The sequence below is a fragment of the Mastacembelus armatus genome, chromosome 5 (genome assembly GCF_900324485.2).
Source record: "Mastacembelus armatus chromosome 5, fMasArm1.2, whole genome shotgun sequence".
In the NCBI taxonomy this organism is placed as follows: domain Eukaryota; kingdom Metazoa; phylum Chordata; class Actinopteri; order Synbranchiformes; family Mastacembelidae; genus Mastacembelus; species Mastacembelus armatus.
The window spans coordinates 18,197,833-18,224,252 of NC_046637.1; the positions used below are offsets into that span (position 1 = coordinate 18,197,833).

At 40.7% G+C, this 26,420-nt stretch overlaps 2 protein-coding genes and 5 non-coding genes across 8 annotated transcripts in view; 1 reads left to right on the forward strand and 6 right to left on the reverse strand.

Moving 5' to 3' along the window:
- The first annotated feature begins 1,137 nt into the window (after positions 1–1,137).
- Positions 1,138–15,404, forward strand: elk4 (ETS transcription factor ELK4). 2 transcript variants are annotated; one of them, XR_003295691.1, is made up of 7 exons: positions 1,138–1,329; positions 5,903–6,117; positions 8,661–9,434; positions 10,083–10,322; positions 11,480–11,599; positions 11,684–11,917; positions 12,044–15,404. XR_003295691.1 is itself a non-coding variant. In XM_026306866.1 (6 exons), exons 2-6 carry the CDS (start codon positions 5,911–5,913, stop codon positions 11,780–11,782), a joined length of 1,440 nt encoding a protein of 479 aa, XP_026162651.1. In that variant the 5' UTR covers positions 1,138–1,329; positions 5,903–5,910; the 3' UTR covers positions 11,783–15,404. The 2 variants fall into 2 exon arrangements, 1 of the variants encoding a protein (XP_026162651.1); XM_026306866.1 differs by having other exon boundaries at positions 11,684–15,404.
- Positions 15,405–15,539: 135 nt separating this feature from the next.
- The window catches only part of mfsd4aa (major facilitator superfamily domain containing 4Aa), a 31,930-nt gene continuing 21,049 nt past the window's right edge, over positions 15,540–26,420 (reverse strand). The window contains exons 7-10 of the mRNA XM_026306865.2: positions 23,247–23,394; positions 22,295–22,365; positions 17,034–17,154; positions 15,540–15,820 (exon numbers count right to left, since the gene is read on the reverse strand). Of these exons, the coding sequence (XP_026162650.1) occupies positions 15,768–15,820; positions 17,034–17,154; positions 22,295–22,365; positions 23,247–23,394 (393 nt within the window). The 3' untranslated portion in view covers positions 15,540–15,767. The remainder of the gene's footprint in view (positions 15,821–17,033; positions 17,155–22,294; positions 22,366–23,246; positions 23,395–26,420) is intronic.
- trnaf-gaa (transfer RNA phenylalanine (anticodon GAA)) lies at positions 24,262–24,334 on the reverse strand. Its single transcript has one exon. It is a non-coding gene; the product is annotated as a tRNA-Phe (tRNA).
- Positions 24,619–24,691, reverse strand: trnaf-gaa (transfer RNA phenylalanine (anticodon GAA)). The gene has a single exon. It is a non-coding gene; the product is annotated as a tRNA-Phe (tRNA).
- Positions 24,934–25,006, reverse strand: trnaf-gaa (transfer RNA phenylalanine (anticodon GAA)). The gene has a single exon. It is a non-coding gene; the product is annotated as a tRNA-Phe (tRNA).
- Positions 25,263–25,335, reverse strand: trnaf-gaa (transfer RNA phenylalanine (anticodon GAA)). Its single transcript has one exon. It is a non-coding gene; the product is annotated as a tRNA-Phe (tRNA).
- Positions 25,592–25,664, reverse strand: trnal-uaa (transfer RNA leucine (anticodon UAA)). Its single transcript has one exon. It is a non-coding gene; the product is annotated as a tRNA-Leu (tRNA).

Here is a 26,420-nt window from a genome sequence, read left to right on the forward strand (position 1 = left end):
AAGTTTAAGTTAATGAAACAACATCTACTGCACAAACAAAACAAGTCTGTAACTGTGACAGATCTTAGGTCAGTCAGTTTGTTCTAAATATCTAAATAAATATCAGTCCTCTTTGGATGTTTTTTTTTTTAGGTGAGTAGGCCTAAAAGACAGAAACCTGGATTCAGTGAGGGGGTCCCAGATGCAATGAGGAACTAACAGATTTAAAACTTTAAAGACCAAATAAGTAACAGTAGAATTTTTTAGATTGGTTCAGTGGTGTGGGAGACAATGAAATAATTATTAGTATTAGTATTAGTTATATGTTGGACAGTGTGTTTATGCACAATTGTTGTGTTTTGAAAGCCTTGGTCTTCCTACTATTTGTCTTGATAAATGAGCTATTTGATTGTGATAATAGTAAATTAATAAACCCGTATCTCTGTGATGTAAGTTAGAACAAATTGTTTTCCTACAGTTTTAAGTGATTCTATCCTCGTTTAATCAGTAAAGTGACTTGATCAAGTCACAACGTCATTATCAACAGTAATAAATAAACTGGCACAAAATCAAATTATTTGACGGTGTATCCGTGCAACCATATGAACTCGATAAATAAACAGCAAGTCGTGTGGATCACTCACTGATTGGGTTAGACGTGTGGAAATATCATAACAATATTAAACATAACTACAGAAGCAATAGAGGAAGTGATCTCAGTCTGAGTTTAATGAGACGTTTCCGTGTTCTCAAGAACATCGGAATTTTAGCAATTACCCAAACAGGTGGGAATTTTCTCTTCTAGAAGAAACTGACCTGTAACGTTTAAGATAGAAGCATGGAACCCTCATCAGCGAATAAAGAGAAACATATAGTGCTTGAGCCGTAATATTAAGTGCAAATGATCACATTGATATTCTGTTTTCTCAGAGCTAGTAGCGTTTTTAATGATATAATGATATAATAATAACAACATTAACAACGCAATGCATAACCGAAGGAAATATTCTCACCTTCACCGTTCTCACCCTTTGCCTTATGATTTCCACGGAAAAAAAGCAACAACTACCACTACACAAAACTCGTATATTTATCTCCCAGCAAACGCGACAGTAAAAACATTTGCAATGTACGAGAATCATTAAATGCAACATTATTTCCTGTTCAAAGGATATATCGTCAGTACGAGCCAAAGACTGTTTAATGTATTTTATGTTTAGATATTTGCTTGATACTCTGTTTAAGTCTTATTTCGGCAGCAATGGCAATATAAAAACTTTTCCAGCAATGCTTTGGGAATATCTCGGCGCGGCTCGACGACTCGAGAATTCAGCGGGCTCTACGAGCGAGGTAATGATAGCAGATAAGCTAACAAGAAGCTAGCTCAAAGCTAAAAGCTAGCTTCTTGTTAGCAAACTAACGTTATGCCTTGATTTGTTTGTCTCCTCTGCTGTCAACACAAATACGAAACACGACAGTTGCATTTCAGCGCAACCCCGAAACTTTAAATAGTCGTAGAAACTAGCAGTTTGTTACTGACAGTCACGAAACTAACGTTATTCATCAACAAGTGGTCTTTTATTTTGTTCTGTGTGTGCTGGCTGACTGATAGTAGAAAGCAGTCAGTTCGAGCGTTTATAGCGCGTTAATAAGCCATGTTATATGGCCTGACAATTATTTCAGTGCCTTGTAGATATCGTTTGCTGCTCATGTCAGACGTTACATAACGTTCCTTGGTAATCTTTTCCCCTGGCAGCAGTTTTGATGCTGTCCTATTTTTGCCCTGATATCACCGGTTTTCACATGACAGTTTGGGACAGATTGTGTTTGTGTGTGTGAGGGGGCGTGTCTCCAACCCAGCAGGTCTGGATGAGTCAGGGTAGATTTACTCGTCACCATAAGAAGCTTACACACACACACACACACACACACACACACACACACACGGTGACACATACTGACAAGGGGACTGCAAGACAGTCAGCCCGAAACCTGTGGTGGGCAAAAACAGAAAAAAAAAGAAGAAATATCAACAACATAGACAGTCATATTAGGAGTCGTCACCTTAGTAGCTGATGTGTGAATTGCAAGAATATTGCACATGAAACCTGCTTTGGAAGACTGAAATCCTTAGCTTGGAGAAGATGCTGGTTCTTGCTGACAGAAAATCGTGCATATGTTACTGCATCACCTGTCTATGAAACTCTGTTGGATTGTTAAGAGTGGGCTCTTACTGTGATCCTAGGACTTAAAAAAAAAAATGTTTGTGGATCATCAACAAGGGAAGTGGAGATGCTGGGCTTTACAGTAGCGGCACTCTCAAATGTGAACTAGTTTGGAACACATGATACCTCGTCAGAACATGTGCCATGTGGGAGGCATCTCTGCCTAGATGGGCACCAGTGACATTGGAAGGATTGGGCTTTAGTTTCACAGTTGGTGTTATTCTGGATTCAATAAAATATCTGTCTCTGGTGAACACCTACAAGGACATGATAAGCCGACAGCCACATAGAATAGCTCTCCTCAATGGCTAAATGTTTTTGCAGTGGGCTAAGAATCATCTTCACTTGTCTGGAGATAACTGGAGAAGACTGGAGTGTTTGGAGAGTTATCCCCTCTGAGGTTTGAGATTTCTTAATCTTTGTTGTCGTCATTATCATGACTTCACTGGCTTTTGAAAATGTTTTGATATACATAACAGTTCTGTGAATTTTATGAAGAATTTCACCTAGTTAAAATTTAAATTCTTATAAAGCTGCTTTAGAGGTGCACTGATTAGCTGATTAATGAATTAGTCCTAAACAATTAAAAATAATTATTTTAATAATTCTTTAAAAATAAAAGCCAACTTTTTGCTGGTTCCACTGTTTTAAATGTAAAAATTATTTCCCTATTCCTTATATTTTTTTATATCTTTGAGTTTTTGACTGTTGATCAGACAAAACAAGATATTTGAACACCGTGGAAAATATTAAGCCTACTTTTCACATTTTCTTGAACATTTTATGGATATTAATTAAAAATTGGCTCCAACCCCCCAGTGACCCTGGATGTGCCAGTATAAGTGGTAGATACTTGATGGATGGATGGATGGATGGATAGAGATGGATCGAAAATACTGTTAAATTGCTGATTAGTCAATAATTGCAGCCATAAGCTGTCTTGTGCTTAGACAAAATTAAGCACTTTTGTGTTTTATATGAACTATTTTATATAACTTTGACTGAAATTCCTGAACATCTCAACAAAGTTGCAAGTAACTGAAAAAGCACATATTTGTGTGAAATACAGAAGTTATAATTCATATCAACAGGTGAAATAGTGCATGTGTGTGTACTGTTTTCACCATCAGCTTCACACACAGCAAAAGAAAAATTCAATGCGCTAGAGGAAATACAGACATGAAGCTTAAAAATGCAGAGGTTAATAGGGACATAGGTCTCTTGCCAGTGTCTTAATGTGGACTGACATCAGATAAAACAAAAGCCTTTCTGCCCAGTAAGATGCACGTTACTTTGTCAATTGGCAGAACCGTAAACATTTTACAGGATGACTGATTATCTGATCACATAACAGAAAAACTAGAACAAAAAGGCATCACCCCTGTCTACATAACAGTGTAAAAATAACAGGTATTACTACTTTATTTAATTTTAACAACCACCTTGAACACCTAATGTTCGTTTGGAGAGTATTGCTACTTGGTGACAGGTATTGCTACCACATTGCTACCAGTGACTGCAGAAGGGGTGGACATAGCAAGCCTGCTTCCGGGTTTGAAGCGATATAGGCTTCAAAAAGCTCTGGCTCCCACTGACTTTCATTCAACAATCAGTGCCAATTACAAAGTCACTATTGTTGCCACAGTAATCATTGTGGCTTTGTTGTCTTTGTTTGAACACACTTTTAATATTCTTAATTTTTATATGTCGATATTTGCTCTGTAACACAAGACATTAAGGTAAATAACTGACCAATCAGGTGCCTCTTTCAATCCACGTTGCCTCATTCCACCCCGTGGGGATGATTGACAGGTTTGATTGACAGGTTGCTTTACCCATAAGCATTATAGCTTTAGGCTACCCAGCCCTCCTTAGGAGGAATGAATTTGCTGCTACTTAGACATTTAAGAAGAATGTACAGAAATTGCTCATGCCCGCTCTTGTATACGTAGAATTAATTGTGCATAACAGATATTGATATTTGGTCTTAGGCTAAGCCCTATGGCTAAAATCAGATCAGATTGTAGTGGTCGTATCTCTCCAGTGGGTGTGTACGTTCAACAAGCTCAGTGCTGATTGGCTCAGTGGTTGCCATGGAAACATTCTCTAGACACTGTCTTATTTGGCACTTCTGGCTCCAAAAAAGCAATATGGTGACATCCATAATGGCCAAACATGGCGACTGAATTGGCTTAATTTTTGCAGTGCATAATGCTGTCGGTGATGTCCCACTGTATAGGTCCACTGCCTATACATTGTCAATGGTGTTACCACTCTGCTAGGCTGACTGTAGATAGTATTGCTGCTATCGACTGTCGGGGCTCAAGCCAGTGTTTGGTGACAAGCTAGTGTGAGTGGATCTCTCAAGGAATTGTAAACGCTGCAGACAAATCTCCCGGAGACCAAGTTTACACCTGTCAATGGACAGTTAAGCTTGGTCCCGGAGAGACAGTTACCTCGAGAGATGTGAGTTTAGGAACTTATGCTCATAGCGAGAATAGGTTTTTGAATGACTGGCGGCTTAGTGTCAACCCCTTTTATAAGGGGAGGGGCCCTGTCCTCTGTATAGGCCCACCCCCTATACATCGTCAAATCATCGAAATGCATTATTTTTTAATCAAATGTTACTATACATATTTTATCCATATGAAATACTTGCTACTTTTTAAATATTTGCAGTAATCGGTGATTAGAATCAGTTATTTTTTACTATTATTTTATTAAAGTGGCAGTCTGCTTCATAGTTACATGTGCAACTTTGCTTTTCAAAAAGTGCCAGTAACAGCATCCTTGTATCAAACTTGTCAAACTTTGACATGACTCTCTTTGCAACAATAACAGCTGCTCTTATTCATAAAAAAAATAATAATTAAGGACCTTTCTCTAAACAAAAACTTTTGTAATTGGCAAAAAACCCTGAGAAAAAACCTGCTGTCAAAACAGCAAAACAACTACATATAAGGTAGTAGCAGCTCTAATGTAAACATTCTTCTGTAACAATAAAACAAGAACAATTAACAGATACACCAAGCCAGGTTGATTAGCTGGTAGATTGTAAAATGCAAAGTGAAGCAGGCATATAGGCTGACAATATATCAAAAAAAAAGATTATTTTTCCCACCCCTACTGGTTTGGCATTAGCAGTCTCAGACAGCTAATGCTCCCTTTAATCTCATTAAACCTAAACCTTTAAATCATTGCATGATGTTTTGACAATGACTTAACCTTAATAGCAAACCTCAACAGACACTTTCACGAGTGTTGTTCTTTACGTCGTGGTGTTAGCGGCGTTTGTTTTTTTTTATGGCTGTGGTATTGTGTAGCTCTTGCTAGATGTGAACTGAATGTTTGGCCTTAAAGACCTAGTTTGTAGCAATGTCATACTGCAACATAGGTATACCTAAAAGAAAGATTAGGTGTTTATGACTAGATGTCATTTTGTTCTTTCTGAATAATTGGCCTAAACTATAGATCAGTACATGCCCATAGCCCCAGGTAGGATCAGTTTCTTTGCTCAGAACGTAAAATATAAAACTTTTTGTGTCATTAGATTGTGTTAAAGCTAATACAGCACATACACTGCATGCAAACTTCATCACAACATAACTGTGAGAATAAAATTAACTGACTAAACTGACTTAAAAACCTAAAGATGATAATTCTGTGGTTGATGAGCCTGATGATTTTTCTTTTTTCAGTGAGAGACATGGACAACTCTGTTACCCTGTGGCAGTTCCTTCTCCAGCTCCTATTGGATTCCAGTAATAAGCAGCTGATCTGCTGGACCAATGAGGAAGGAGAATTCAAACTGCTGCAGGCAGAGGAGGTGGCCCGGCTCTGGGGAGCCCGTAAGAACAAGCCTAATATGAACTATGACAAACTCAGCAGGGCTCTAAGATACTACTATGATAAGGTAAATCTTCAGCTATTCTGTTCTGCAGGGGTGGTGTTGATTGAAAGTAGTTCCCATGTATTTGATGCTGCATTAAATATTTTTCTGTCTTCTTGTCTTTAAATTTCACATACTACAGTTAATTAGAAACATACCTGCACTGTCAGTATGAAAAGTCCATAATAACCTGCATTAAATAATAGTTGGAATATCCTGGTTATACATAAGGATTACACCAGTATCTTAGCCACTTTAATCAAGATCTCTGCACATTTAGAGCCAGGTTGGCCTATAAAATATTAACATCAGCTACAATTAGTTCAGCAGCTGCAGTGCAGGCTGAGAGCTGTCACTAACATCAGTTTAGAAAACATCTGATATAGTATTTTCAGCACCATTGGCAACTGTCAGCTGTAACTTAGTAGTATGTGACTATTACTGTAAGTAGACGATACATAGAATTAGGGATGTGCCAAATACTGAGTTTTATGTTGCATTGCAATAAGATTAAGGTTGAGCTCAATGATAAGAGTTGGCCTTTTTTTTATTCGATGTGGACAGGTCTTCCAGCCAATCACACAGCAGAAATATAAGATTGAGCAGCGAGCCACAAGTCTTGTTCACGGTTACCTCCCATTTGTGATAAAACTTTGCTCAAACAACTCATTCCAACGTTATTTTGACAGAAAGCACGAACAACCAAGGATAATGAAAATTGCCGTGCTGAACCAATCATGTGGCTGGAAGAGAGTTAGAGCACATCAGTTAGGTTGATGCACACGACAGTGTCAGCGTTAACGATGAAAACACCCAAACAGACACAGCCCAGGGCTCAATAGATGTGGTCTCAACAGTGTGGAGATATTTGGGATATTTGAAGTCCGACAAGAAGCATAGTAGCATGCACTGCAAAACACAGACGTATATTTGGTAAGAATATACAAATGTTCCACTAAAAACAACTAATACCACTAACCTTTTTTTTTTTTTAACCACCTAAAGCAGTGCCATCCTCTAGACCACATAAAATGAAAGACTTTACTGTCCCAGACCCAAGGACGTGTTGGTGGTTCCTTAAAACTAGAGTGACACTTGCTGCACAACAACAGACCTAGTTTATTGATTTGGTAGTGAACAAAGACTTTAATCTATGTTCTCCAGTAAAATGTGAAAGCTTTAATTATTTAGTTGTAGATTCAAGATTTATGAATAAGATTTTATGTATAAATTTGTAGTTGACCAAATTTAGTGTGTTCTCCCGTAACAGGCTTTTGACTGTACAGATTTATATAATTTATTATAACTATTTTTTAGTTTTTAGAAAAAAAAAAAATCAAAATTAACCTATATCTTTACGTCACATAGGAGGAAAAAGGAACCTTTGATTAAAATAGTGGTTTGGTTTATATCGATATATATTGCTATCGACTGATATGTAACAAATTATCATAAGATTTTTTTTCATACTGCCCAGCCCTACAAAGAATTCATTCCAGCCATTCATTATCTGCCACTTATCTTTCTAGGGTTGTGGGGGGCTGGAGCCAGCTCACATCATTGGGTGAGAAGTGGGCTACACCCTGGACAGATCACCAGTCTATTACTGGGCTGACACATTGAAACAGACAAACACTCACACTCATACTCACATTACAGTTACAATGGATCTCAAAATTTAGGATGTCCAGTTAGCCTAACCATAAACTGTAGGAGGAGGCTGGAGAGAACCCCCATGGTCAACAGTGCTAATCACCACACCACCATGCTGCCCAATACATAGAATTAGTACATGGACCACTGCCCAATACATAGACCACTAAATATCATTCCACTTTTAAATGGAATGATTCTAGTGAAAAAGTAATTGGTGTGGTTTTATAGATACAGATGAACTTCTGGGTTCCTCAAAGCAAATTTTATATTTCTCCTCTACTCCCATATTCCAAAACATAAAAATGAATCTGAATTTAATCAGATGGTGCAGCATCCTGATATGTATGAGATCAGATGTTTGCAAGTCAGAAATAAACAAATTACATGATGCCACTGTTGCATAAACACATGTGTTAAAGCTGCAACTGGTGCTTCAAAGAGGACTGGTACCTCCAGACAGCTAAACTGAGGACTCCACCAGTAAATAACAAAACACAATTTAATTCCGTCTCAAAATGGCTAAAGTCCAGTTCTCATTGACATGTGGAGAGAGAGAGAGAGTGCTGTCTGTCACCCACTCTGCTTGTGGTTTGGCAGAAACACATCCTGACCCTGTGGGCGTTCTGGGCAGGGCTACACTGGTATGTTTGGCTGCAGTATTAGTGGCTGCTAGTTCTGCACAGACAGGAGGCACAGCACTGAACTGTACCATGTGCAAGGTTTCACTCTTCTATTTTTGGCTCCTAGTACACCTTTGGTATAGGCATTCTATGTGAAGTGAAATCTTATTTCTGCTCTCACTGTTTTCTCTGTAATGATAATGATTTTTTTTTTCCTTTTACTTTTCATGTTAGTCACTAAGAGTCTAAACAATCATATCTTTTCTGGACTTGCTTTTCTGTGTCTTACAGAACATCATAAAGAAGGTGAATGGTCAGAAGTTTGTCTATCGCTTTGTCTCCTATCCTGACATCCTGAAAGGAGATGTTGCTACCCGAACAGAGGGCGGGGATATTGGTGCTGGGGGCATCCCCCCAATTACAACAAGGGACAGCACCCTACTTGACGGTGACTCTGGTGACAGACCCAAGGTAGGAGGTACTACAGTGGCTCTGGGCTCCAGCACCAAGCAGTCAAGCCGCAATGACTACATCCACTCCGGCCTGTACACCTCCTTTACACTTAACTCGCTGCAAGCTGGTCGCCAGCTCTTCAAGTCCATCAAAATAGAGAACCCAGCAGAAAAGATGACTGACAAGAGGGTTCTCACTGCCACTGCACAGAGCCCTGAAGCATTGCCTCAGCCACAACAGCCAACTGGTTTGCCGTCTGTCATCAAGTTTGGAAACACACCTCCAAAGCCAGCACCAGCACCGCCTCCTCAGGTTGCCATAGAAACAACTCTTATTTCCAACCACATGGATCCTCTGCAGGCTCCACCCCAGAGGGCTGAAGAGATCAGCACACACTCCTCCCTGGCAACCCAATCCGTCTACTCATTTGAACACATCCGTCCATCAGAATCAGCATTCAGCCTATCAGACCTGACCACGGGCAGCCCGTCCCCAAGCTTAGTGCCTGACTCCTCTCAGGAGCTAGTGATTGACACTGACATTGAATCTGGATCATCTCAGCCCACAGATGCTCAGGCACCAGAGCCCACAGATGCTCATTCCCAAGAGAAGGCTAGTAAACCTAAAAATCAGGGATGCAAATCTTATGCAGTTTTCGTAATCACTAGTTTACCATGTCAGCAATCAGTAACTGCTTAATCATTTCCCCTTAATGAAATGCAGTGTTCTTTTTTTATCGTAAAGGTGTTATAACATGACATGATATGTTTGCTACAAAATCCAAATAAATTAAGAATTTAAAGAACAAATGCCATATACATCATGTTACTTGAGTGAAAAATTAAACAACCTGCCATGCAGTGCGCCACCCTAAAAACTATCAGGACAGCAGGAAATAATGGAAAATAAAACAAATCACACTTTTTGTATCAATCAGGATGAACAACAGCATAGAAAAACACTTGGTTCAATTCAATTCTAACAGTTTTAAGTATTGTGATGTTAAGGTTGACAAACATATGGGGCTTTGTCACTGCAGAAGAAATATGTCTACACAATTTTCTAGAAATTGCTTTGAATTTCTGTTGTTTTCTGATGCATACTAAACAAGCTGTGTATAGTGCCTTCAGCAACCACTTAGGTAACATACTGACCCTGATGTTCTAGCATTTGATTGACATGTAAAACAAAAGCACTTGAATTACATTAGTGTAAATAAAAACATGTAGAAATCATCATCTGTCTCCCCTTGTCCACCAGGTGGACAGTGGTATTGGTCTGTCTGGAGATGAGACCAGTTTGGTGGACACTGAAACCAGTTCATCCTCAGTCAGCAGCTGCACCACAGTCAGCACTCAGAGCTCCGGAAAGACGCGCAAACCACCGAAAATCCTGCAGATCAGCCCGCCAGCTTTGCTTGTCACCGCCTCTGACTTCTCCCCCATGAACCTCTGCAGTCCCTCTTTACCCACTGCGTCTCTTACACCAGCAATGCTGCAGGTGAGAATACAGCTTATACAAAAAAAAAAAAAAAATATATATATATATATATATATGTATATCATTTAACCAAAGTATGAACTTACTGTATAGTTCACCATGCACTGGGAATAGGTTTAATTTACCAAGCTCCTGCTCTTTTCGTACAGAGTTAGGACAGCCCTTAGCAGAGGGCCCCAACCCGATGCTCCCAGAGCACCTGCGATCGTGGTCCTCAATTGCATAAGTTGATTCTTAGTCTGGCCTGTCACCTAGGACCTGTCTGCCTTGGGAGACTAGGGGGGCTACTCGGGGCATATAACCCCTGACATCATAGCTCGGGCACTCAAACCCCTCCATTCAGGGACAGGGTTATTAAAACATAAAAATAATAATACAAACAGAAATAATGTTTTTCAGTAAATCTTTTCATTAAAGCACCATAGAGTGTGATATCCTTTGTGGTCTTCACACTTTAAGCCACTTTAAGATGTACCAGTTGCTAACAAGTCCTTATTCACTGATGGTCATAACATGTCATTATTTATTATCCTTTTAAGTATAGCTCTTCCAAACAAGCTTTGTTAGTGGTGAGTACAAAAATAGAAACTCCCATAACCATGGACATATTGGACGTTGCTAGGTAGCTTTGTGGGATGATGACAGCTCGATTGATTATCCTGACAATTAAACTCTTCATTGGTTTACTGGTTGTCCAGATGATAAAAACATCTGTGAGTGTGTGATGTGTTGAACAAATTACAATTGTCACAGCAATTCTGAAGACGTACCAGGCTGAATAATGGCCTTGAAATGTCACATAGATGCTAGAGCTGGATTGATTATGGATTTTTGAGGTATAACCATTGTCAATATTTTAGTATAAGAATATAGACGGATTGTCATTTTTTATAAACAGAACAAAAATAATATTGTTTAGGAGTCCTCAAAATTGGTTATGAAAAAAGAAAACAGGAGCAGGATTGTTTAAAAATAAGCATGTCATGCTATCTGGCACATGTATGTAACAGACATTTCTCTAGGGCAATTTCTAATTAGCTATTGTCTTTCATAAATCCTGGTACAATATATCAGTGAAAATATAAAATCAGCTGATTTTAGCCCTGCTGTTGTATCTTTTGGAGTTTAATGCAATAACATTTTGTGTTGCTCCTCAGACTCCCACACTGTTGCTGACTCCCAGTCCACTGCTCTCCAACATCCACTTCTGGAGCACACTTAGTCCAGTTGCTCCACTCAGCCCAGCCACACAACGCCAGGGAGCCCACCTTTTCCAAGTCAGTTTATTGGTACTATGCCTTTGATTTCTCTGTCTATTTGTCTAAAGCACTCTTAACGGTCTTCATTCTGCTGTATTCCAGTTTCCGTCGGTGCTCACCCCTCAGTTCCAGATCCCCATACACAGTATGGATGGGACCAACACACCTGGCCCTATTTCACCAGACGCTCAGAAGACATAGGATCAACTACCCCCATCACATCACCTCATTTGGACATAGACACCTAGACCCATACCCGCGTCCAGCTCCATGTCCTGCTCCCACTTCCAGGACACTAATGTGGGAACTTAGCCATTGCCTTTCCCCATCACTCTGGTACTTTGAAATTCACTGCTGTTCACACTACAGTCCACATTGCGGGGGACGAATCAGGAGAGATGCTGGCAGTCCAAATCAGCCGATAAGGTTAACATGTTCAGTTTGTTTCCTTTACACCCTTAGGATGCTGTTGTGTACTCACACACACTGATGCCACCCCCTATGCACTTAGGGATTCATTTTGTCTGGTTTTTTGGGATCCTCAGTCATAACAATTTGAAAGAGAGGAATTTCCATGGCAACAGTTGGTGGATGTGAGTTGGACCCTGTGCAGCCACAATCGGCTTCATACCTGGACACACAGACCAGCAGGATTCCAGATATCTGAATCTTTCCTTTCATACAAGTTCATTCTTATCTTGTGCAAAAGTGTTACTGCCAAAAAAGACACATTTTCAGTTCTTAACCAGTTTTCTCCTCTGCTGGTAGAGTGATGTTTCTTTCTTCGCTCTGTCCTTAACTTTTACTCTTGTTGAAAGGTAATGCTTTAACCTGATAACCTGCATGTTTACCTGCAACTCTTATCTTTTACCCAGCTTTTAACCTAAACTCAAATGTCAAGCCTTACCTCAGCTGCTCTGAAATGTTGGCTAACTATAGCCATGGCCAACTGAACATTTACTTTGACTGTCTTACTATGACATGTGGCCATAATCCAAGGGGAACCTTAAATGCCTGTAACCATTCTAGTGTGTGCGTGTGCGTCTGTGTTTTTAGGTGGGAATGAAAGAAAGTGAAGCCATAACCCTTTCTGTGCATCCACTCTGCTGCAAGCAAAACCTAAACCCTATATTTGTTACTGCTCTAATGTTGCATTTTTAAATTAACTGTACCTTAGTAGATCATCATGTTAAGAGATATACATAGATCTCTTATTGCTACAGTTTCTCAGATTACAGTTGCAGAGATGATCAAATTTCAGCAAATACTGTAATTCAACATTTAAAGGTACAATGTGTAAAATGTGAAATATTTAGTGGCATCTAGACGTGAGACTGCAGAATACAACCTTTTGACTACCCCTCTCTACTCACCCCCATTTCAACGCATGAGGGAGCGTATGGTGGCTATGAGGTGTCATGTCAAAATGTGATTCCCTGTTGTTTGAATCAACATGGCTGCCTCTAGAAAGGTGGACTGGCTCCCTATGTAGATTTAAAAGGCTCCATTAGAAGATTAAGCAATAGTTTGTAACCACCAGAAAATACCGACTAATGACAACATATTTCTTAGCGGAAATACAATAGAGTATTCATTGATTGCTCTAAATATTATGCATTGTACCTTTAAGCAGATAACATTAGATGACAAATGTCTGTATGGTAAATATGTAGCTGTAGCTGGCAGTCGCTTAGCTTCGCTTGGCACAAAGATTGTAACCAGGGACAAAGTGGCTGTGTCTGACAGAAACAAATATGAATTGTTTAAATCAAAATGATAAAACTTCATTTTGCTGTTTATTCTTCCCTGGCACCCACAATTTAATATGTACAAAAAAACTGCTGGCTCCAGCTACTTATTCCAAAACAGACTGATAAGCAACTGTTTTTCAAAATAAACCAGACAGAATTGTTCCTCATGAACCAGAATCACAGCAGACCATGAAAACCGTGTTGCTAGTTCACAGATTTCCTATTTGTAAAGAGATTGACTTTTTATCTTGTTGCATGCAATGTCATTGCAGTTATTTATGCCCAAATTTTAGTAGCTAGACTTCAGCAGTTTAGCCTTAACCTTTGCCTCGCCTTAGCCATATGAATCACATCAACCTTTAATCCTGAGGACTGTAGAAACCTTCTGCAACATTTTAAGCACCTTTGTTTCTCCTGAAGTCTCTTATCATCCCAACAGGTTTATACCTAATTTGTAATGACCTTAAAGCCATAAGTCTGAGACACAGACTCAAAAAAAAAAGGTAGATCCCGTGTTTCTAAGTTATTAAATATGGATATTGTACATCCTACCTGTTTACACTATACTTGGCTAGAACATGCTAGTGTGTGTGTTTACCTAAGTGTCACTTTCTTACCCAGGGATGGATGATCAACAAATCTTGTAGGAGGGAAAACTTAAGCTCACTTTTATTCAACTAATAGACATTTGCCCCCTCCACCTGTAGTTTAATCAATATACCGTGCCTTACCACAGCCAAGTCCAGGTTTATCTTGTTAAAATGGATGGAGATTGAATATTTAGAAGTTAGTTTAGATTGAACATTATACGACAGCGTTCCTGTTTGTATTTCTGCCATATCCTTGTGTAGACCAAACAAGAACCTCAGAAGTTTGAAGTACAACTTCACATTGATGTTTTGTGTGCAGGTACACTGCAGTTCGGTCTGCCATAGCGCACTTATCGCAGAACCTTATATGTACTGCAGCGTTCTTCAGGATACATTACTGTACATATAGACAGCAACAGGCTTAATATGCATAGTGTGTAAATCAAATCAGGCCATTTTTAAGAGTTAATGGCCATATCCCTTTCCAGTCTGCTTGTGGTAATTGTTGTGATAACTCAGAAAGTATATAAAAAGAAAATTATATAAAATCTGTTTATCTTTGTGTGTAATTTCCTTTTATTTCCTGTAACACCAATAAAATTTTAAGATTAATTTCTATTTTTGTAACAGCCAGATACTTACATGTCTGCTATTTTGAGTTCTCTGATGTAATGTCCTCCTTGTGCATGTGTTTTCTATAAGTTGTTTTCCTCTTGTGGATTCGGGAGGTGGCTGCCCCATCGTGGTGTTGGCTATTTTTGGGAATCAAAGCCTTATGGGGAGAAATCTAGATCTATGTTTTATATTTAAAGTGTTTTGATATAGTGTTGATATTGTACATGCAGATGTTGTGATGAAACGTTTGCACTTAAAATTTCGGGGTTCCTGTAGTATTGGATTCTGTCACTTTTCTATGACTCAGATTTCATTCTTGATTACAACTTGTTGATGTTTGCTTATTAAGAAATGTATATTTTCCCAAAGGGAGGATACGATTATGCACTTCGTATTTTATATGGCAAAACAGAGTCGATTTAGTCTTATGCAGTGTATATGAAATATTTACAATAATTTATAATTAGGCACTACCACATGCAATTTATTTATTTGAATTTATATTCAAGTCCAATAGAATTGGTCAGTTACATTGCATTTTGCAGTAACTTTGATTTAAAAAAACTATAATATAGCTGGTAAATTACCCCCACGTAAAACTTAAGGGACTTGTCATTTAAATATATTTTTTCATTTGTATCCTCTGATGATGTTTTTCATTCAACTTTCCATGAAATGTAAACTCTAGTTTAAAAAAAAAGACAATTCTTGCTTTGTTCTGTCTTGTTCTGTTTGTTTGATGCTTTTTCAAATGTTTACAAGCTGCTTGTCTTAAGTGGCGTATTGATGTGTGAATGGTATAGAGGAAGTGTTTCTAATAGAATAAGACATTTGAGAGCAGTAATAAAATATGTCTAACTAAATAGAGCTATCATTATAGCTTATGTTATTTTTGTCTGACTTCTCAAAAAATCACAACACCATTATTTACAATGACTTATGTTAGTCATATTTTAATTATAGCAACATTTATAACTCCACATTCATACTGAGCAGGCAATCATTTCAAGTGTTTTCTTATTTAAGCTACAACAGAGTTCTACTATACTGCAAATGACTTTTGGCAAAAATTCAGTGAAGTCAAATACTAGTTGTATTTGCATCTAATTGCTTGTTGATCATCAGGTTTAACTGCTGTTAGAGTAAAAATGTTGAGTTGGAGCAGGCCAGTATAAAACTAATAACACTCCTCTCCTCTCTGTATTCTCTGGTCTCTTTGGGGTCCTCAGATCACGAAACTCCTCTTATTGGTTTCTCTTTCATGTCCATGTCTTTAGAAGAATCTGAGAAGTAAAATGTGTTCATTAGTTTGAGTCACACAAAATACATAGGACAGGAAGCAAGCCATACAATTATAATATTTACACTAAAATATAACATCGGAATCTCACCAAGTAATGTACAGTCATTTTCAGATGTTCATCTTGAAATTTAATATTGACTGTAAGTGTAGAACGGTGGATTGATGTTTGTAAATTTATAGTCAAGTTAACCAACAGTATCTTAACAACATGGTTTACTTTATCTGTTGCCTTTATCACACAACTTGTTATTGATATATTAGTGTTTTTCAACATTTATTCTTGGAAAAATAATGTACTATGGTACTGGAAATGTTAAAAGTATAATGTCATGGTACTAGCCACGGTACTGTTCATGATATAATTTGTACCAAAAACATTATGCATAAGTTAGTTTCCATATACTGCATTCAGTAGGCTGTTTATTAAGTACCTAGCTAAAACTAATGCAGTGCAATAAAAATGTGCTGCAATAAGTCCTCACTTCATTCTTTGGAAAATGAAGTCTCTGATGTTGAATTGTAGGCTGCTTTGTTAAGACTAATATGTGTTTCTATTTTTAAACCCCATTTAAAACAATGAGACTGGGCTAAATAACAGAGTCAATATTGGGTTTCCGAAACACCTTAAATGTAAATTCAGGTGTTAGTTATCATGGCGTTTATATGAAATTGAAACATCATGTTAATTAACAAATTATGCCAATTCTTTATGGTATTACCATAGTAATTCTTTGTAGGTGGTGCCATTTTTCATGACATGCTATACTTAGTTCTTCATGCTATAGTATACTAAGGCATAAATTTACTTCATGGTATAATAGCATAACTTTTTCATGACATACTAGTCTGAAGCATAATTTTTTAATGACATAGTATACATTTTTTTGACCCCATTTACAACTTGACGAGGGAGCAGCATCCCATGTGGTAGCACACAATACTGGGACATGTGGTTCAGTACCAAGTGACCCCCCACCCATGGCATCTCACTTCACTGGTGCAATAATCTTTTATATTGAGATTCCACATCCTGATTTTGTTTGTATGCTGCTGCTGTCACTACCTCATTCACTGCAGACTCCACCTGTTCTGGTTTGGCTTGTATAGACAGTATACCATAGCTCTTTATTTACATGTTTACCACTCTCACCTCTTGTTAAGTGGCATCAGTTATCAAAAGAATGGATTTTTACCTGAGTGGCACTTTCTGTGGATGTGCTGGACCCAGAGGAGCAGCAGGAATAGACAGAAGCCAATTAAGGACAGTATTGTGCAACACAGCAGGAAAGCATAACTACCTTGACTGTGGATCACCTGTAGAAACACACACAAACACACACACACACACACACACACACGAACAGTGGATTTCTGCCATCAGTTCCAATCAAACTGAGAAAGCGAGAAAGCAGTGTGGCTTCAGAACAGAGTTACACTGGCAGCATTTTTGTGTCATCAATTGAATTGAATTGAATATATATATTCCCATCTCACCCCTATGGGTGGTGTGTGAGTCTTCCTCAATCTCGGTTCCTCTACCAGAGGCCTTGGAGTTTGAGGGTTCTTCGCAGTATCTTAGCTGTTCCTAGCACTGCGCTCTTCTGGACTGAGATCTCTGATGTTGTTCCTGGGATCTGTTGGAGCCACTCTCCCAGTTTGGGGGTCACAGCCCCGAGGGTGCCGATTACCACGGGGACCACTGTTGCCTTCACCTTCCTCATCCTTTCTAGCTCTTCTTTAAGCCCTTGGTATTTCTCCAGCTTGTCATGTTCCTTCTTTCTGATGTTGCTGTCACTTGGGATTGCTACATCTACCACTACGGCTTTCTTCTGTTGTTTGTCCACCACTACTATGTCCGGTTGGTTAGCCATCACCTATTTGTCGGTCTGTATCTGGAGGTCCCACAGGATCTTAGCTCGGTCATTCTCCCTGACCTTTGGAGGTGTGTCCCATTTTGACCTTGGGACCTCCAGCCCATACTCGGCACAGATGTTCCTGTACACTATGCCGGCCACTTGGTTATGGCGTTCCATGTACGCTCTGCCTGCTAGCATCTTACAACCTGCTGTTATGTGCTGGATTGTCTCAGGGGCATCTTTGCACACCCTGCACCTGAGGTCCTGCCTGGTGTGGTAGACCCCGGCCTCTATCGATCTTGTGCTCAGGGCCTGCTCATGTGCTGATACGATTAGTGCCTCTGTGCTGTCTTTCAGTCCAGCTTTTTCCAGTCACCGGTAGGACTTTTCGATATCAGCCACTTCTTGTATCTGTCGGTGGTACATGCCGTGCAGAGGTTTGTCCTGCCATGATGGTTCTTGCTCTTCTTCCTCTGCATCGGGCTTCTGTTGCCTGTTTGAGGTTGGCTACTAGGGTTGTTTTCCACAGTCCCATTGAGTTCCTTATGGAGGTTCTTAGGGTCCTATTGATGTTGTACAGCTCCAGGCATTCCAGGATCCATGTGTGAGGCATTGAGTCGTAGGCTTTCTTGTAGTCAATTCAGGTGGTGCACAGGTTGGTCTGCCTGGTCTTACAGTCTCGAGCGACCGCTTTATCCACCAGTAGTTGGTGTTTTGCTCCCCTGGTGTCCTTACCCATTCCTTTCTGGGCCCCGCTCATGTATTGAGCCATGTGCCTACTCATCTTAGCCGCTATGATGCCCGACAGGAGCTTCCATGTTGTGCAGAGGCAGGTTATTGGACGGTAGTTGGATGGGACTGCTCCCTTTTGGGGGTCCTTCAGGATCAGGACTGTCCTGCCTTCAGTTAGCCACTCTGGGTGGGTCCCATCCATTAGCAGCTGGTTCATTTGAGCTGCCAGGCGCTCATGGAGGGCAGTTAGCTTCTTTAGCCAGTAGGTGTGGATCATGTCAGGCCCCGGTGCTGTCCAGTTCTTCATGTTTGAGACCCTTTCTCGGATATCTGCCGTTGCGATGGTTACTGGTTCCTGTTCAGGGAGGTTGCTGTGGTCTGCTCTCAGGTCTGCCAGCCACTGGGCATTGGTGTTATGTGATGCCTCCCTCTCCCATATGTTTTTCCAGTATTGTTCAGTCTCCAGCCTTGGTGGGTCTGCCCTCGTGTTACTGCCCTCCCACTGAGAGTACACCTTGGATGGTTCGGTGGAGAACATCCTGTTTATTCTCCGTGCTTCTATTTCTCTGGTATACCTCTTCAGGCGTGTGGCCAGGGCTGTGAGTCGTTGTTTGGCAGTCTCCAGGGCCTCAGGTATGGACAGCCTGCTGTATTTCTTACCCAACTTCATCCCCCTTCTCTGCAGTTCTGATAGTTGGCTAACTTCTCTCCGTGTTGCCCTTATTTTTGCCTCTAACCTCCTTCTCCAGGCAAGGTACTGCTCCTTGGTGGTGGAATGTATTTTGTGGCCAAGCATCTCATCACTGTTGCCGTGGTGTATATCAGCTTGTTGGTCTCGGTGATGGTCACAGTGGGGATTGTTTGTAATGCTGCATTCACATCTTCTAGTAGACTTTCAGAGAGTACTTCACTTAGTCTTGGTAACTGGCTGCGGAGGTTGTGTATATATATATATATATATATATATATATATATATATATATATATATATATTGTTGTCAGGACTGAAGGAGTTGAACTCCCAGAAGGCAGCATAGCGGATGTTGAGGGCAGCTACAAGTACCTTGGAATCCCACAGGCAAATGGGAACCAGGAAGAAGCCGCAAGGAAAGCAGCCGCAGCCAAATACCTACAGAGGGTAAGGCAAGTCCTAAGAAGTCAGCTAAATGGGAAGAACAAGGTCCAAGCCATCAACACCTACGCCCTGCCGGTCATCAGATACCCCGCTGGCATAATAAGCTGGCCAAAAGAGGACATAGAGGCCACTGATGTCAAGACAAGGAAGCTCCTCACAATGCATGGAGGACTTCACCCCAAATCCAGCATCCTGAGACTGTACACTAAGAGGAAGGAAGGAGGCCGGGGACTGGTGAGCGTCAGAGCCACCATCCAAGATGAAACGGCCAAGATCCATGAGTACATCAGGAAGATGGACCCAAGCGATGGAATACTTAGTGAATATCTCAGGCAACAGAAGCCCGATGCAGAGGACGAAGAGCAAGAACCATCATGGCAGGACAAACCCCTGCACGGCATGTACCACCGACAGATACAAGAAGTGGCTGATATCGAAAAGTCCTACCGGTGGCTGGAAAAAGCTGGACTGAAAGACAGCACAGAGGCACTGATCGTAGCAGCACAAGAGCAGGCCCTGAGCACAAGATCGATAGAGGCCGGGATCTACCACACCAGGCAGGACCCCAGGTGCAGGCTGTGCAAAGATGCCCCTGAGACAATCCAGCACATAACAGCAGGTTGTAAGACGCTAGCAGGCAGAGCGTACATGGAGCGCCATAACCAAGTGGCCGGCATAGTGTACAGGAACATCTGTGCCGAGTATGGGCTGGAGGTCCCAAGGTCAAAATGGGAAACGCCTCCAAAGGTGAGGGAGAATGACCGAGCTAAGATCCTGTGGGACTTCCAGATACAGACCGACAAACAGGTGATGGCTAACCAACCGGACATAGTAGTGGTGGACAAACAGCAGAAGAAAGCCGTAGTGGTAGATGTAGCAGTCCCAAGTGACAGCAACATCAGAAAGAAGGAACATGAGAAGCTGGAGAAATACCAAGGGCTCAAAGAAGAGCTAGAAAAGATGTGGAAGGTGAAGGCAACAGTGGTCCCCGTGGTAATCCCGTGGTCCCCCGTGAGACTCAATTATAAGGAATGTACGCTTTTTCAACGCCACTACTCACTGTTTCCCTGGAGCTACGACCTCAGACATCTTGGCCATGCTTCCTGGATTACTGCCAACACTTCCGTCTTCCATCATTAGAATGATTGTTCATATTGGAACTTGTGACACGTCACTCCACCAGTCTGAACTGACTAAAAAGGATTTTATCTCTCTCCTCCACCTCCTAAGCAACTGTGGTAAGACTATTTTCATGTCTGGTCCCATCCCCACGTTTGGAAGAGGCTCTGGCCGCTTCAGTCTCAACACCTGGCTCAAGTCTGTCTCCCTGTCCTACAATCTCCAATTCATCGACAACTTCAACCTCTTCTGGAACCGACCTGCCTGCTTTGCAGGAGATGGTCTGCATCCTAACCGCCTGGGCTCCCATATACTTTCCACCAACATTCAACATGCAGTTCACTGTACCCCACACGCTAACACTGGACAACCTGTCCATTCTGTCCCACAAGCCTGACTATCTGACTCCATACTACCAATCCCCTCCATTTGGTCATCCTCCCGACCTCAGCCGAGGAAACCAGGTATACGCCTGATCAACCACTCTGTTCTAGCTAACATCCCCAGATACATGGACTCTACACCTTTCCATAACACTCATTTTGGACTACTTAACGTTCGCTCCCTCTCTCAAAAAGCATCCCTCATCTTTGACATTATTCTAAAACACAATCTCGACATCCTGTGCTTAACTGAAACCTGGCAGCAGCCCAACGACTTCACTGAACTTAATCAATCTATTCCTCCTGGTTTCACATATCTCACCCATCCACGCCTCTCGGGACGTGGTGGCGGCCTCGCCATACTGTTCAACCTTAAATACAAAATATCCATCCACCCCACTGTCACCTTTCAGTCCTTTGAAGCTCTCATAGCACGTATTCACGGTCACACACCAACCTTCTTGGCCACTATCTACCGCCCACCAAAACCTAACCCGACCTTCCTGGATGAACTGTCTGACCTCTTAGCTAACCTCATCTCTCTGTCAGCCAACATAATTCTTCTTGGTGATTTTAACATCCACTTCGACAATCCCAACAACACCACAACAAAAGACTTCATTTCCTGTCTGGACAGCTTTGGGCTCCAACAATACATCACCTCCCCAACACATTCTCTAGGCCACACCCTCGACTTAGTCTGCTGCTCTGGCGTCACAGCTCAGTCATGTTCTACCCTCGACACCTCCTTCTCCTTGAGAGTTTGAAAGGCGCCATGAAATAAAATTTATTATTATTATTATTATTAATCGGCACCCTCGGGGCTGTGACCCCCAAACTGGGAGAGTGGCTCCAACAGATCCCAGGAACAACATCAGAGATCTCAGTCCAGAAGAGCGCAGTGCTAGGAACAGCTAAGATACTGCGAAGAACCCTCAAACTCCCAGGCCTCTCGTAGAGGACCCGAGATTGAGGAAGACACACCACCCATAGGGGTGAGACGGGGGAAAAAAAAAAAAAAAAAAAAAAATATATATATATATATATATATATACATATACACATAGTGTGTAATTGTATATACAATATACATTGTATATAATTGTATATACATTGTGTATATATATATATATATGTATATACATTGTGTATATATACATATATATATATATATATACATATATATATGTGTGTGTGTGTGTTTGTGTGTGTCATGATAGACTTCTTACCATTCCAACAAGCAGCTGCAGGATCATCTCGCCTGTGCTGGCACTAGCCACTAGTACAGTTGTGGCACAACCTTTAACACACAAGAGGCACACACACAGGAAACGCATTCAAGCACAGAGGATTGAAAATGGCATATTTATCAATAAATAAATGGTAAAATAAGTTCATATTTTAAATGCTCAGCTGCAGTAGATGAAAAAATAAAATAATTAAAACAAATGACTATATAGCACATTTCTTGAATCACCCTCGGTAGTAAGTGCATTTCTCAGAAAACTCGTGCAAGCAGCACCACAAAATGGATTTCCTGGAAAAGCCCGTAATTTGCTTGAATTCTCACAAAAGCAAATATTTATGTCAATGAATTGGTCAGACCATTAGACTACCAAATTCATGTGTCATTGTTTACAAGCAAGGCCCTGGTAATTGTTTTGTGGACTAAGAATACATTTTCTGATGGAAACTGTGACTCAGGTTTTAACTGCACTTTTTCTGTATGGCAGGGGTACCCCGCTCCGCTCCTTGAGGCCCACTGCCCTGCTTGTCTGTGAAGTTATCTAGAAGTTGAGTCATGGCATAGTCCAAACTAATGTGCCTATTCAGGCTAACCTGGAGGATTTCTACCAAACTTTCTTCAGACTGAAGAAGCCACTTGGATAACTGGTGAAATGTTTTGACTCAACAAGAAGTGTTCAGCCAGTCAGAACCTGAGTTTTCCTACCATTTGGCTGAACCCTTTGATCAGGGTAGTCACTGTAAGAACAGGACTGACAACATGGTACATAAGTGTAGCCTTTATTTCATTAGGAACATGCCCAAGAGAGCAAGAAATTGCTCATATGATGTGGACAAGTAACTAGATGACATGGATAAGGAATTTTGTGAATTTTATTTTTGATCTGAGGAATATACTACAGTGCCCGAGAAAAAAACTGTAGTCATGTGTGTTACCTTTGTAGTCTAGTATGTCCTCTGTAAAGGCCAGTAGGGAGGGAAATACACTGCTGATGAACAGTCCCAACATGCAAGTGCCAATGAACAGAAACACACAGCTGGTGTAGAAGATCAGCAACAGGCATTGCACCAGAGTGACTCCCACCTGAGAGACAGACACATGTAGAGCCAGATGGACAGACAGACACACACAAGAGAGAGAGAGACAGAAAGAGAAAGAGAGACAGAGAGAGATTACATACAGAAAAATGGCTCAGCTGATATCATGATCTTTTGGATAACTTTATTTGCAATCAGTAAGCTGACAAACAATGTGTGCATGATTGACAGCTTGGTGGACTAAGTAAATCTTTCTGTCCACCTGAGAAAAGAAAACAATAGATATTAAAACAAACATTCCTACGATTCCAAAAAAGAAAAACAAGAGTAATATCCTATAACATGCTACAGATGTGGAGAGCAAACGCACATAACTTTGACTTTGACTGCTATGAGCAATACTGTTAAAGGCCAAAGAAAGTCAGAGGCATGTTGAAACCAGGAATTGAACCACATCCAATAAAAAATAAACAATGAATAAATAATGAATTTGACAATCTCCCAACAGCTGTTTTGCAAGGAAGTCCTCATAACTGTTTAACATGAGGTAAAATGGCAGCATAATTGATATGGTGTTGTTTCCTGCTTTTGCTATGAGTGATGAAATCAGTGATGACATAAACGATAAATAAACAATAATGAGAGAAATATACCAGTTCTTCCAAATAATGAAATGTATTTTTGATGTATCTGGAATCTATACTGTGGTCACTATGAGATGCCATAAAAATGAGAACTTCAGAGCTGACAAAGGCAGATAGCAGGGACCATTTCTATCATTTCTAAGCAAGTGATATGAATTTGCCTGCGGCATAAGTCTTCAGCAGAAATTTTTAAGCAAGTGATATTAACCTGGTTGAGACAGCACAAGAACTGCTAACAGCAGGGAGTTTTCTGAAGATAAATTACCTATTGCCAAAACACGAGATTGAACCAGGGACCTTTAGATATTCAGTCTAACACTCTCCCAGCTGAGCTATTTCGGCACATGAAAAAGGGTTTTTATTGGTTTTGAGAGGCAAAAGTCAGCATGTCAATACTATGGAAGGACAACGCACAAACCGGAGCGTTAAATAAGGATGGTCAGTGTGCAAAGGAAGGAACGCTTCATGTAGAACGCCTCATGTAGAACGCTTCATGTAGAACGCTTCATGTAGAATGCCTGCGGTATAAGTTTTCAGCAGAAATTTCTATGCAAGTGATATTAATCTTGTTGAGACAGCACAACAACTGCTAACAGCAGGGAGCTTTCTGAAGATTAATTACCTATTGCCGAAACCCGGAATCGAAGCAAGGACCTTTAGATCTTCAGTCTAACGCTCTCCCAGCTGAGCTATTTCAGCACAAGGAATTGGATTTTTATTGGTTTTGAGGGGCAAAAGTCAGCATGTTAATACTATGGAAGGACAACGCAAAAACCGGAGCGTTAAATAAGGATGGTCAGCGTACAAAGGAAGGAACGCTTTATGTAGAATGCCTGCGGTACAAGTTTTCAGCAGAAATTTCTATGCTAGTGATAATAATCTTGTTGAGACAGCACAACAACTGCTAACAGCAGGGAGCTTTCTGAAGATAAATTACCTATTGCCAAAACCCGGAATCGAAGCAAGGACCTTTAGATCTTCAGTCTAACACTCTCCCAGCTGAGCTATTTCGGCACATGGAAAAGGGTTTTTATAGGTTTTGAGGGGCAAAAGTCAGCATGTCAATACTATGGAAGGACAACGCAGAAACCGGAGGGTTAAATAAGGATGGTCAGTGTGCAAAGGAAGGAACGCTTCATGTAGAACGCTTCATGTAGAATGCCTGCGGTATAAGTTTTCAACAGATATTTCTATGCAAGTGATATTAATCTTGTTGAGACAGCACAACAACTGCTAACAGCAGGGAGCTTTCTGAAGATAAATTACCTATTGCCGAAACCCGGAATCGAAGCAAAGACCTTTAGATCTTCAGTCTAACGCTCTCCCAGCTGAGCTATTTCGGCACAAGGAATTGGATTTTTATTGGTTTTGAGGGGCAAAAGTCAGCATGTTAATACTATGGAAGGACAACGCAAAAACCGGAGCGTTAAATAAGGATGGTCAGTGTGCAAAGGAAGGAACGCTTCATGTAGAACGCTTCATGTAGAACGCCTGCGGTATAAGTTTTCAGCAGAAATTTCTATGCAAGTGATATTAATCTGGTTGAGACAGCACAACAACTGCTAACAGCAGGGAGTTTTCTGACGATAAATTACCTATTGCCAAAACCCAGGATTGAACCAGGGACCTTTAGAGCTTAAGTTTTACGCTCTCCCAGCTGGGCTATTTTGGCACAAGGAATTGGATTTTTATTGGTCTTGAGGGGCAAAAGTCAGCATGTCAATACTATGGAAGGACAACGCACAAACCGGAGCGTTAAATAAGGATGGTCAGTGTGCAAAGCAAGGAACGCTTCATGTAGAACGCCTGCGGTATAAGTTTTCAGAAGAAATTTCTATGCAAGTGATATTAATCTGGTTGAGACAGCACAACAACTGCTAACATCAGGGAGCTTTCTGAAGATAAATTACCTATTGCCGAAACCCAGGATCGAAGCAAGGACCTTTAGATCTTCAGTCCAACGCTCTCCCAGCTGAGATATTTTGGCACATGGAAAAGGCTTTTTATTGGTTTTGAGGGGCAAAAGTCAGCATGTTAATACTATGGAAGGACAACGCACAAACCGGAGGGTTAAATAAGGATGGTCAGTGTGCAAAGGAAGGAACGCTTTATGTAGAACGCCTGTGGTATAAGTTTTCAGCAGAAATTTCTATGGAAGTGATCTTAATCTGGTTGAGAAAGCACAACAACTGCTAACAGCAGGGAGTTTTCTGAAGATAAATTACCTATTGCCGAAACCCGGGATCGAAGCAAGGACCTTTAGATCTTCAGTCCAACGCTCTCCCAGCTGAGATATTTTGGCACATGGAAAAGGCTTTTTATTGGTTTTGAGGGGCAAAAGTCAGCATGTTAATACTATGGAAGGACAACGCACAAACCGGAGGGTTAAATAAGGATGGTCAGTGTGCAAAGGAAGGAACGCTTTATG